Genomic DNA, 13,392 nt, shown 5'->3' with positions numbered 1-13,392 from the left:
TACAGTGATTCAATGTTGTTAAATTAAAACATGAAATACTTTTTATAGTCACTGCACATACTGATGCTATGTTGCTTTCCACTGGTGGCTAAAAATGATCAACTCCGATATTGTAATTACATACACATATTTTAATCACCTATGATTTAATTTCAGGTCAAGTCAACAGGCCAACTTCTGTACACCCACTAACCACATTATACTGTCATTATAGTCACATATTGTAAGTCAATATCTTGTTTAGCTAACTCAATAATCTATACAATATATCAGATTAGAATAGTTCACCAATTCGTCATAATTAAATGTATGAATGAACATGCAGACATTTTATTTGTACTGAGTTGATACATTACTGTTGGAAATTACAAATCATGGAAGAATTCGTGTTTATTATTCCACCAACACATCCTGAAATGTTGAGAGAGAAAATGGATATTTTAAGGCCATTATATGTGTAAATTAGACAAAATCCAAGTGAGAACTGGTGCATTCTGCACTGTGTGTCTGCCAAAGTGTCTTTTATGATACGACCACTGAGGCCACCAACATCAGAAAATTTCAAATCCTATATCTAGTGACTTTAAAAATGAATGTGTTGTTGACCCCTTGTCATGGGGTATTTCAGGGGGTGCCATGTTGATTTTTCCCTGTGCTAAACAGAAAATCTAATTAATACCTGTATACCTATTATAATTATTAATCCCACTGTATTTGAATTTTAAGCTATGACCCTGCAGTCACAGTATCAGCGCTGCAGAAGTTATTATTTACTGCGATGTTATCAGTTCTATTTTTAGAATATCTTCACTTTTAAAATAATTTCAAGTACACTGTTATGATGCTGAATTTAGGTCACCAGATAGATTTTATCAGATGAACACAGCAAACACAAGTGTTTAAATTTCAACATTTTGTGATTTATTTTCACATTTCTCGCATGGATTAAAATCTCAGTATCTAGTGAAGCCCTCGTGCAATCCACACTGGAGATCACTCATCATTTGCTATTCACACTTATACCTGATCAGCAAGAATTACTGACTTGCCTCTCATATTAACCACGTGACGCAAGATATGAGCTGAATATTCAGCGGCTCCTAATGATGCTGTTCCAAATACTCACTGTGAACTCGTCTCCGTCTATGTGTTCTCTGATATGGTGCCAGGCGGAGGATGAAAAACACTCTAATTTGCTTGAAGAACGTTTCTGCAAGAGAGGCTGCCGGCCTCCCCTCAGTCCTGCCTCCATGATATAATTTTTATAAACACACCGCAGCATGGTTTTGGACGTGCTTCTCTGAGTGTGTGTGTGTGTGTTATTTATACATTTTTACCCACTCTTTTATAGCATGGATCCCCCGAAATGGACTCTTTAAGGGGAAGGCCGTTATGATGTGTGTTGTGCTTAAAAAGGTCTGGATGCAGAATGTTCCTCAGTTGAAAGCTGTGACGCTGAAAGTGCTGTGGGCGGAACACATGGATGATTGGATGAATAATTGAAGGTATAGAAAGAGAAAACATAGAGGCATGATGAGAAACAGCCCACTGACCTGAATTCTCTGTTTGCTACTTTATCCTTGCAGATAATGTCTTGGTGCTTCACATTCTGCTCAGGTCTCTCACAGTGCTGTTAGACAAACGTGACTCAAGGCTAAAGCGATGTTTCTTTTACACATCTCGGACAGTTTTACCTCATTTTCATAGCATTGTTTTGCTTCCTCTGCTGTCTGGCAGCTTGTAATTGATCATAAAATCCTTGACATTTTTCAAATTAAACGTTTGTTCTTCCTGCTTGCAGTTTCCAGCTGGCTCGGAGTAGATTGCCTACAGACGCACACAGAAGAATACACATAGAGGAATAGAGCTGTGACTCTGCCAGAGATATGCTCACTTTTTATGACAGAAATATACAAGAGAAGCATAACGAACTGAGAAACACAACCTTCGTTCTTGATTTTATATGACAAAAACATGCATTTGTAGATATGTATATAGTCAAAATGGCATATATATAGAACATCATACCCAACACACATGCACAGACCAAAAAAAAAATCCTTTTAATCTCACATCACAAGACCATCATGGACAAGCTGGAGAGGAGAGATCCAAATCCCGGATCACGACCTTCACTGAAGCTCGTCCAACTCCCCGTCGGATGAGCCTGAGTGGGTGTTTGTAAGAGCGCACACAGGCTTGTCGGCAAGGCCGTGTGTCGTGCTGATGCAGAGACATTTTAGAGGTGTTTTTGTTCACACATCACCTCATAGTGAGCGTCCACTCCCTGAGCCTCTTGATCAGTTTTCACTTTATTCCTCCTCCTGGTGCCAGACTTAGTCAGTGTCAGCCATCACTCCCATACCAACTGGCACACACACACACATGCACATACAGTCCATGCACACGCACAGGATTAACTTTCTCCTGATAAACCAGTTTTAGCCAGCGCACAGTGAGATTAAACACAGGATTTCACATTAGATGAGCCCTTTATATATTTATATGGACTTGAATGTAATGCTCAAGTGCTCAGACTGTGATGCAGAGTTTGTAGAGTCGGTCTGCATGAAGAAATTAGGCAAAAGCTTTGGAACAGGGCAGTGATTGTCAGATCATCATTATTATATCCTTAATATCCAAAGGGGCTGAGAGATTTGACCATCTACATGTGCTCTGAAATTTCCATGGAGACAATTTCACACAACACCAACCCCATCCAATTTATGGGTCTATTTTAAACTTTGAGAGTCCTTTGGGGCCACCGAGCCTCACCCCTACAGGCCCATTAGCTCGTTCTTCCCTGATGTATCATCTCAGACATGTTGAGCCTTGCAGATGTTTGTTGGGATTATCTAGACCAACTAGAATCCTGTAAATGTACCTTTTTGGTTTGTGGTTACTATACGCAGGAGCCATTCTCTATGTATTGATCAGTGTAATGGAAAGAAAGTATGCAGGGTCTTCTAACTAAACAGTTTTATTAAACAAGAATGCATCAACTCCTCAGGCCAGTCCACACACACACTGTGATATTATAGCACTTTAGGCTTGTTAGCATGTTGTTTTGCTGAGACAGTGAGAAACAGTCCCTCTTGCTCACTGGACCATAAATACTCTGCTTTCTAAAATGTCATTGCAGATGTAATTGGCACAATATGATTCTTTACAGAATAATAGATTAAAAGCCTGCGGCGCAGTATTGATTTGAAATATTGGATTTAATGAAATTGACTGAAATATGAAATGCCAAGAAGAGGAGCTGGATGCTTGTGTTCCCTGTAAACTTAATTAAAGCACTGGGAAATCAAGCGTTGTTATTAGCCTTAAGACAAATTAACTTTTTGGCATGTACTGTACAAATAGATTAATTCAAAGTGTACCCAAAGGTATTTTGGGCGGTGCTGAATTTTGTGCTGAGTAATGCCTTATTCTTAAAAGACATTTATGTCAAATTATTTTTAAAGAAAATCTGTCTCTTGAGTAGTGTGCAATCCAGCTGCAAGCAGAGTTTTAATGCTCATCAAAATTTCTACAATTTTCACTTTCTCAATTATTCATTGTACAGCTTTTAGCTGAAGCTCACAAGCTTCATTCATGTCATATCTGTAGGGCTGCACAGGAAATAAACAGTGTGATTAGTGGTTCCCCTGGGCCCGCAAGCTCACATCTTTAACTGGCTCCATTCTTACCCAACATCGCTGGGAAATCCCATCGAGATCAATGTCATGTGATTGAGTTACTGCGCAGCTTGCGGTGTGGGCCCTCAGGATGCAGAGAGTGAATTATCAGTGCGGCTCAACATTTCAGGAAGGTCACTGAGAGAATTCCTCCCTGGAGGTGAAAGAATGTCGTGTTCTCATTTGAAAGAGAGCAAACCTTCATTTCATGAATAAATATGTCAAGTGCTGCACTGCTGAAGCTGCCGCCTAATGTGAAGGTCAGGTGCAATGACCTGCTTTCATAGCCGGACATTCATTATCGTTATTAACTGCTGAGTTTCATCACTGTGGTATTGTTGCCTCAGAATTACTCATTTAACAATCTTGTCAGCTCCACTATCATGTATTGTTATTTTATTGCTGAACTAACCTTGAAAATGACCTCTACTGATATTAATGAAAACATGCCATGCTAATGAGTAAGAAGAAGTATGTAACAGCACAAATGAATTCTGTAATTACATGTATATTTGTTAAATTGGTTGCAGTACTAGCATATGTGTGTACTGTGATTTAGTTTTGTGGTGCATCATCATGCTGTGCTGTCTTGAGGTATTGAGCTGTGTGATTTGATGGAAGGGGAGTGCTGATGGTTTTAATGCACTCCTCTATGAAGGGCAGACATTATCACCATTACTGTAGCCCATAAAAGGATGGACCAGTTGATGAGTGAAGTGATTTCACCCTCCCTTCCTTTTTTCCACCCACTCCCTTGATTTCACTCAGTCCACTGGGACTATTAAGTACTGTAAACAAGTTTTCTTACTTTAAATTTGTCTTTCTTCCTTTCAAATTTCTTGCTGTTATTAGACAGTTTTATTTGTTGTTATATTTTGAGATGAGAGAATATGATATAAACGAGGAGATAAAAAAATAGCCAATAAAGCAGTTTGAAAACATCAAAATAAAAAATAAACTCTAAAATTGGAAATTATTGTAACCTAATCAAACAGTTACGGGTTTGTAGAGTTCATACTAACGTATGTTAAAGGGTAAGTCTGGCAATTTTCTATATTTTTCTTATTGTCAACAAATATCATGTGCAGAACCAAACCAACTATGAATCAATCGTACTTACAAGTATTGTGTGTGTATCCAAAGCCTGATATATCTTATTCCTCTGTGCCGTAGACCTCCGTTGTTGTCCAAAAACTATTAAGAACACATCAATTAGCCACACCGCTGCATTAGGTGGACCCGAGTGTTATGTTTCCATCCTGCCATGACGACAAAGGTTGCCCAACTTTATGGAAGTACTAACCACATTTCAAGCGATCACTTAAACCAAACCATAATCATTCCCTTAACCAAATGGTTTGGTGCCTAAATCTAACCAGACCTTAACCACAGCATTGTCACATCATAAAACATATATTTTTTTTAACAGTGGTTTGTAATGGTTTTGGAAAGCAGCATATTATACTGCAATGGGTTCTTCTGGAGTGCATGGTACAAATGACCTATGTGGTTGTTTAATTTGGAGGATTTGTTGACTTGGTGACATGTTCCTTCGCCACAAAGAGTTTGGTCATGGTAGTTTGTTGAGAAATGGCTCCAAAGACTAATAACAGCGATCACATTTTCAGTCTCCAGAGAGAAATTCCTTGTATGGCAGATGCCACTGCACATGTGTGAGAACGTTTACAGAGCTTTGCTAGCCTGTTGTGTAACATAACCTCTTGACTTTGTACTAAATTGTAAATTTCTCAAAGAACCTCAGTACAAAGTCAAGAGGTTATTCTTTTATTCTTAGTCTTTGGAGCTGTTCTACAGCACAGAGGAATGAGCTGTATCAGGCTTTGGACACACACACATACTTCTTATTTTGGATCTGCACATGAGATTTGTTTGAAAAATATAGAAAACTGCCAGACTTATCCTTTAACCCACTTATTTCCTACCTAAATGTGCATTACAAACTATGCAAAGTACTGTATAATTTATATGTGGCTCTTTCATCAGCTGCTTGGCTACCAGCTGACTCGTCACATCCAATCATATTCCTGAAGGGGACCTTTACAACCTGACACTTCTTACTGACACCTTTACAGTAAATCGTATTAATTTAATGTCCAAAATTACTTACAAGAAAGTAAGTAAAGTAAGGCAGGAGTTACAAATGACCAATGGGTTTTTCTCATGACTCATGCCAATGCTATTTGCTTTTGCAGCTACTGCCACCATCTTAATCTGCTCCTTATGTGCTTTATTTTTTGGTATTGTTGATTTAACTAAGATTTAATGTTTAATATGTTTATTAAGGGGGATTAACCCTGTAATGCAGAATCCTCTGTGTTCAGATCTTTGAGAGCTCCCTCAAAGAGTTAGAGCCTTTTCCGTTAACACTAACTGTATAACCATGCTAAATGAAATATATAGATATTTATCTTTGAAATATGCATACATGTAAACATATCATGTTATGAATTTGTAAATAAAAACATTTTCACAATCAAGCTGTTTTTTTTAAGTCAAATGACCTCCTCGACCTTCTTCTGCTCCTCTCGCCTTCAGGCATGCACACCAGCATCAGCGAGATCCTAAAGGAGAAAAGCCTGAAGCCGTCTCGCCGCAGCCTGCCGTGCCTGGCCCAGAGTCAGACTCATCCAATAAACCTCAACCACTTCCTGTCGGTGCCTCTGAGTCCAGAGCCCAAACCAGAGGTTGAAGGTCTGAGTCAGAGCATCAGCACTTCCTGCAGCCTCCTCCCCCCACAGACAGGTCAGTCTGTTAAGTGGAAGTCCTCCGAAACCCATAAGTGGATGAGACGAATGCTTCAGCTGTGAGAGAGGAGTTACATCAACAGTTTGATTATTGATGTTTGTGGATTTTAAAGACTATGTTGTGGGTATCTACTGTCAAGAGTAACAAACAGTTAATGAAAAAGAAATATCTGAAATAAGTTACCATAGCAAATACTGTGTAAGGGGTGGGTCATATTATTTTGCAAGCCTGTTAGCAGACTACTGTTCTTCTTTGATGACGCAAATACAATTTATCCAGATTTTTTTATATATATTTTATTGTCCTTGACATGTGAAATTATTTTGTCTGAGTTTTTACTGAAGCACCTGCCACTTTGGCACAGATAATTTGGCCCTACAGCTAACAAATTGCGGTAAATAGCTTTGAACTTGAAATGACCTGACGTTGTAAGCACCAGTCAAGTGGTCATTTCAAAGCTGAAGTATTTTTTCTACTCTGCATATAGACAATGAAACCTACGACAGCAAATCCACATCATGTCTGTGATAAGAGCTTTTCTATTGAAATTAAAGTTTTTATTGTGTGTCTGATATACTGTTACTAGTTACAGCTGTCGTGGTCTGTTGGTTGTGTTTCAACTATGCAGAGCGCTGACTATAATGAATTTTATGCTCAACAGCAACACAGTTGGTTGCTACACATATATTCAAGATGGTGATGACATTTGTGGCCTGTGCATAATATTAATTGATGAGACAGTGTTAATGCTGCAGGGGATTTAGAAAACATTGTGTAAGTCATAGATGTCTGGTGCACTTCCAAAAGGAGTGAGATGGTGTGGAAAAATGCAAATCCAAGGAAAATACTCCTTCACTGGATAGACTGGTAAAAATGGAAATGCCTGTCAGAAAGGGAACATTATGCAGTCTTATTAATATCTTCAAGAATATTCAGAAGCCATTGACAGTGAGGGCTCTATTTCTGTGGCAAAGACTAGCACAAGCAGCACTACAACAACAAGTTGGTATTATTCTGCCCTTGAAATTCCCCTTTGCGCAAACCTTTTGGTATTTCTGCAGTGTGCATGGTGCAAAAGTGGGAAGAAACATGTGAATTATATGCAGATGAGGCTGTAGAAAGCAAAGTGATGCTATTCTGGTCGGAGCTGGCTCTTTGACGTTGTGCCGAGAATAGACTTCTGAGGATCAGATCTGTGTTCTGTCAGCCTGTGAAGAGTGTAGAGTGAAGGAGACAGTCTAGCCAGAACAACCAGAGTGGCGTCACTTAACGAGAACATAATCATTCACCAGCACCCCACATGTGTGCGATGGGGTCAAGCTGGACACAACGCACGGCTTTACTGCCATATTTTACAGTACATGACATGGCAAGCTTTGATTAACTTTACAGATGCTAAGTATTAAAACCTCCATTTTCTAACTAGGTAATAGTGATACACGTATTTATTACACACAATTATTTTCTTTCCTATGTTCTTGTAATTTGCGCCTGCATATATCTGTGTGAGAACAGCATCATCAAGTAGTGTAATTCAGGCTGCTTTCGGGTCCTTTTCAGCACCTCACGTCGCCCAAACTTCTGAGTCATTTTTCAGCACATTTGACACTTTTATCTCTGAATCTAAATGGTCTGTATTGACTCTCAGTGTGGAGGAAATTCACACTGACGTCTGTAATGAAGATGTATCACTGCAATCAATTTCCCACAACTTTCTGAACTAGACATGGGCACTCTTGATCTCCATTGTACATACTGAAGTAAAGACGGTTTTAACACCATTTATTCTGATTATTTTAAATTGTAGGTGGTAGATAATAGATATACTTTTCCACTGTATTACTCTAATGACAGCAAAACCAACCAGCTACTGTGTGACTTTTTTTTTTTATTATTCTCCAGAGATATACTGAGTCTAAATATTGTCTCACTGCTCACTGTTGCTCTTAAAATGGGCAGAAGATGAGGAAGCTGTCGATACATTATGGATACAACAAACCTGGGGAGACTTTTAGACATTTAGTGTTTGTGCCAAAATACGTAAATCTGAACTGTTCAAAGGGAAAATGTTGGTACAGTTTTGTCTGGTGTGTGGGTGTTACATAACTGTTATTTGTTTATGTACATCAGTGGGATGCGTAAAGATTCAGGAAGGAAGGAAACACGATTGGCTCTCTTTCAACATCGGTGCATCGATCTGTTAAATTGCATTAAGGTGTTGCTCTCAAGCTGGTGCCCACATTCAAATAATTTGGATTGTTATTTATCTCAGATCTTATTTCAATGTTGGCAGCTGAATTAAGGAAAATATTGACTCAAGCGACAAAAGACTTAATGCAGAGACTTTGTGCAGTTCAATAGCTGTCTCATTGATCATGCTTTGTCTGTGTGCAGCAGAGGATGGCAAGGATCACTACGTGGAGGAGTCAGAGGCAACTACATGTGAAACCAGGGCAGACGAGTCGTTTCTGCTACAAAAGCCTGTCACTCGGGCTAAACTAAAGGCCCGCATAGATTCACTTCAGGTATCACATTCTCATTAATCCACATTCACTGTCACAAACAGTAAAAATCTCTGCTGATGTTACACTGCAGTTATTTTGGCTCTGAACCACTGAGGAGCTTTTAGCATTTCCAGTCATGTGTTCAGCGTCTCATTCAGATGTGAAACATTGCTGCCACAGGGAAAGGCTCCAGCTGATTCATCTGGACTCTTTTTCCGAGATGGGAAAAAGCGTATTGACTACATCCTGGTTTACAAGAAGTCCAGTCCACAGGTGGAGAAGAGGTGCACCTTTGAGAAGAATTTGCGTGCTGAGGGACTAATGCTGGAAAAGGAGGTAAGAATCCTGATATATAATAGATAACGGGAAAAAACAAACAAAATTCTTTTGGTTTGGTTTTTTGAAGCAAACTTATTTGCTCAACTTCTCAAACTCTTGTATTTTAATAGTGTATTTGTATTTTTATCTTAATTTGACAGCCCTCTTTGACGAACAACGACATCATGTTTGTGAAGGTCCATGCTCCCTGGGATACTCTTTGCAAATATGCAGAGCAGATGAACATCCGAATGCCTTTCAGGTAACAGTTGTTGAGAAAAAATAATGAACCTTAAACTCTGGCAAGAAAGAGCGTTAGTGTCTTTCAGTGGCTGGCAACTTCATCCAGTTTCTCTAACTTTTCCCTTTTTTTCTTCTTTAAGGAAAAAATGCTACTTTACAGACTGGAAAAGCAAAACCTTGGGCAGGTAAGTAGATTTAGGGTGAAGGATTATTTTTCTCTTTTGCTCTCTGGGGGCAGGAAGCTGGATTCTTCTTCTTTAATGAAATTCATGAGAGGCACAGCTGCCAGGCTTCAGCCGTAATGTGAGCTGTGGACTGAAGTTATCCATCACCTCAGTGAAGAACACAGACAGTGAAAGTTTGAGTCAAACCGTCATCATCCTTTGTAACACATTTAGTGAGTATTTATTAGTCCAGGATGAATCAAACCTCTGTGCAGATTATGTGTGAATTATATGCTGTATTTACAAAGTCTAGGATTATTTTTTAAATTGGAAAAATCACATCTTGTGTGCAGTATGGAAGAGCAGCAATAATGGAAATAGTTGAGAAGTGAAACTTTTGAAAGTCCTTTTAAAAATAAGTGACCAAGTGCAATGTTTAATTTTTCCAGGACTTAAAAATAACAGGCATTGTTATGCTTGTTTAAACAAATAATTAAACTTTCCAACCTTTTCAAAAAGCACAGAATCTAGCACACATTGTTAAGACCACAATACCGTAACTCACCCACACTGACAGTGCTTTTCTATAAAATACTTGTAATCTGTCCATCAAAAACAAGGAGCTGCACAGGCTTATGTGCATGCTATTTTTAGAGAGATGTAGTTGTGCTTTTATGTGATGTTCAAGTGTTGTCCAAGCTCTGCGCACGACTTCAGATTCCTGTTATTTCACAGATAGCAGCACTCAATAAGAAATCACTGAAAGACAAATAGGTGCTTTTTTGTTTTGAAAAGTAAAACTTTTGAGTTACATTCTGAAAAGACTACAAATTTGTGTTATTATGAACCTAAAATTTGTAACTTTTTGCTTGTTTTCATCTGGTTCAGCTTTGAGAGGTAATTGAAATGATGTTGGAATTACAGCAAAGATAGCAGATTCGTGCAGATTTCTATCCTTGAAGAGACCTCATTACAATTGTCAACCTGCATAGATACAACCTGACAGACTGGTCAACACTTTCAATAGCCTATGAGTGTAGAGTGTATCTCCATCCACAGTAAATGTACCAGTTTTAGTGATTTGCAATACAATAAAGCATGCAACTGTATCAATGATCCATTAAAATGCAAATACATACAAACACAAATACATCATGGACAGAGGTTGTCAAAAGAAGAGAAGTTCAGGCAGTAGTTGAAAATATGGGAGATAATATAAATATTAAAGGCTTATTTTGTTATTTCACATTTTCATACCATGTCTGTTTTAAGAGCCATACATGGAAGATATTCAAACATACAAACAGAGCTGACAGAAATCACACTAATGAGAATCACTAACTGAGAACAAAGCACTTCTAGATTTTGAGTGAGAGTGATCTTAGTCACTGTGAAAAATGGACCATTATGTTTCCCTCGCAGTTCCTGCAGTCTTTCACTAATCTTTCGTCCGAGATATAAAAATCTACCTGAGTAGCAGGCTTTATGTGTTCACTAATGGTCTGTCACTAACTCATGTCTCTGTGAAGCTGAAAAAATGGGCTGAGTGGTGACAGCTTGCTGGTTTGATATCTTTACTTTCTGTACAGTGCCTGTTCCCTTCACAACAACATTCATAAGCTGTTCTCTGGCAACAATGCATTGTGCCCCAGAGATCCCATTTATATCCGTTCAATCCATATCAGAGCGGCAGCATCACATATTAGTCAAAGACCGTTCCAGCAAATCTGTCGAAGCAATGTGCAAATTGAACCACGCCAGCTGATTTTCAGCCACGCTTGTGGCTAGGCTTTAGGGATGGTAATGTCAGTCAGTCTGTCAGTCCACCACTTTGATCCAGACTGAAATATCTCAACAACTGTTGGATCGATTGCCATAAAATTTGGCACAGATGTTCATGGTACCCAGAGGATTATTTCCTAAAGACTTTGATGATCCAATGACTTTTCCTCTACCGCCACCATGAGGTTCACATTTTTGTTTTGTTTTTGTTTTATCATCAGGTCAAAGTTTTAACTTGTATTTACTCTTTGGTTTATGACCAAATACCTGCTAACTAATAATATTCCCTTTGTGTTTGGGGCTAATTAGCAAATGTTAGCATGCTAACATGCTAAACTAAGATGGTGAGTAAAGTAAACATTGCATGCTAAATATCAACATGCTAGCATTATCACTGTGAGCATGTTAGCATGCTGACATTAGCATTTAGCTCAAAGCACCTGTTGTACCTAAGTAGAGCATCACAGAGCGGTTAGCATAGCCGTACAGACTTTCTTTTTTTCTATTTATTATGTCCATTTAACATTAAAAGGTGATATAATTTAGCTTATTTGTAGAGTTATGAATAGGAAACCAATACAAAGCAATAGACTTGGTCCTTAAATTATGACTGTAGCCTGCTGTGAAAAAAAAATCCTTCAAGTCGGATTTACTGACTTGTTTTTCTGTTGTCCTGGATCAGTGACTCCATGGCTCCTGAGTCATAAAAAAGTGAAAATGAAAAATGATGGGGTGATGCCTGAAATATGTGGTTGTGTACCAGTGCATGTGTATGTAAACGTGTCTTTAGTTGGGGTGAGGTGGTGCAAGGTTGTCAGGGTTGTGTTAGGGGAAAAAGTTAAGAGCCACTGTTCTATATCAAAGAAAACAATCTTCATGTTAATCTTTGCCGTTTATCCTGTCTCACTGTGTGTCCGTGCAGCAGGTTTCATCTGAGATGTCGTCAGATAAAAAGCTGGCTTCCCAGAAATCCCATGAAGCTAGACAAAGAGGCCTTGCCTGACCTGGAGGAAACCGACTGCTACACAGCCCCCTTCAGCAGAGCACGCATGCATCAGTAAGGAGGACACATACATATAGTTATTCATACATGCAGGCCGCCACAGATACTCAGTATTTGGATCAGTAGTGTTTTACGCGACTCTGTATCCTCAGTTTGCGTCTGATCTCTAGTGATGAATTTAGAAACCAGGAGATGAAATTTGCACTATGAAGTCTTGTATATTTTATAGCTTTGAGCCAGAACTCAGAACGGTAAAGACAAGTTGATCATAAATAAGATATTTAAACACAGCAGCAGATGTCCATTAAATAATTAGATTTCTCCCTCATTCCTTCCTGTTTTCATTTTTAAAGCTTCTCTTTGATGAAAGCCATCATCTAATCTCATTGTCAGTGAAATTGTTTCCACTTTTCGTCTGCTTGTCAGCTGTGATGTTTTTTTTGGAAATAACGATGCTGGAGTGAAGACAAACTTAACTGCATGAATTGAGTTTTAATGAACTTCCCATTTTTACTGGATCAGCTCCCATTAACGGCCTTGACTGGATGATGTTGATATACTGTTACATGATGAATGACTCAAGGAGTGTGCTGATATTTTCCTCTCAGCTTCACTATCAACAACAGAGAGAGCTTCTTCTCCAATTCCACCAGAAGCAGAATAGTCCATCATGTCCTGCAGCGCACTAAGTATGAGGACGGAAAATCAAAGATGGGTATGGCATGGTATTCGCTTTTACCTCTCTGTGCTCCTCGCATACTAAATAATATCTCTAGCAGGGGATTCCCACGCTCATTTATATCTAAAAATGTACATATATCCACTATAAATACCTATTTAAGACAATTTATTCATAGAAAGAGGTCAGACTCTACATATTTTGTATACAGGCAAAAAGAAAATGTAATGTGATGGCTTTATTAAGCAGCAAC

At 38.7% G+C, this 13,392-nt stretch overlaps 1 protein-coding gene across 4 annotated transcripts in view; it reads left to right on the top strand.

Annotated features, from left to right (window-relative positions):
- Window positions 1-13,392, top strand: part of ano3 (anoctamin 3) — a 41,640-nt gene that overhangs the window by 13,804 nt on the left and 14,444 nt on the right. For 2 of the 4 annotated variants that reach the window (XM_042411562.1, XM_042411566.1), the window contains 7 exons: window positions 6,237-6,443; window positions 8,841-8,971; window positions 9,131-9,286; window positions 9,430-9,530; window positions 9,652-9,696; window positions 12,380-12,514; window positions 13,069-13,175. In XM_042411562.1, the coding sequence (XP_042267496.1) occupies window positions 6,237-6,443; window positions 8,841-8,971; window positions 9,131-9,286; window positions 9,430-9,530; window positions 9,652-9,696; window positions 12,380-12,514; window positions 13,069-13,175 (882 nt within the window). The remainder of the gene's footprint in view (window positions 1-6,236; window positions 6,444-8,840; window positions 8,972-9,130; window positions 9,287-9,429; window positions 9,531-9,651; window positions 9,697-12,379; window positions 12,515-13,068; window positions 13,176-13,392) is intronic. The other 2 variants (XM_042411565.1, XM_042411563.1) reach the window with 2 other exon arrangements.

The sequence above is a fragment of the Thunnus maccoyii genome, chromosome 5 (assembly GCF_910596095.1).
Source record: "Thunnus maccoyii chromosome 5, fThuMac1.1, whole genome shotgun sequence".
NCBI classification, from domain to species: Eukaryota; Metazoa; Chordata; class Actinopteri; order Scombriformes; family Scombridae; genus Thunnus; species Thunnus maccoyii.
Note: the sequence above shows the minus strand (reverse complement) of the source record. Positions and strands in the feature narration are given on the sequence as shown.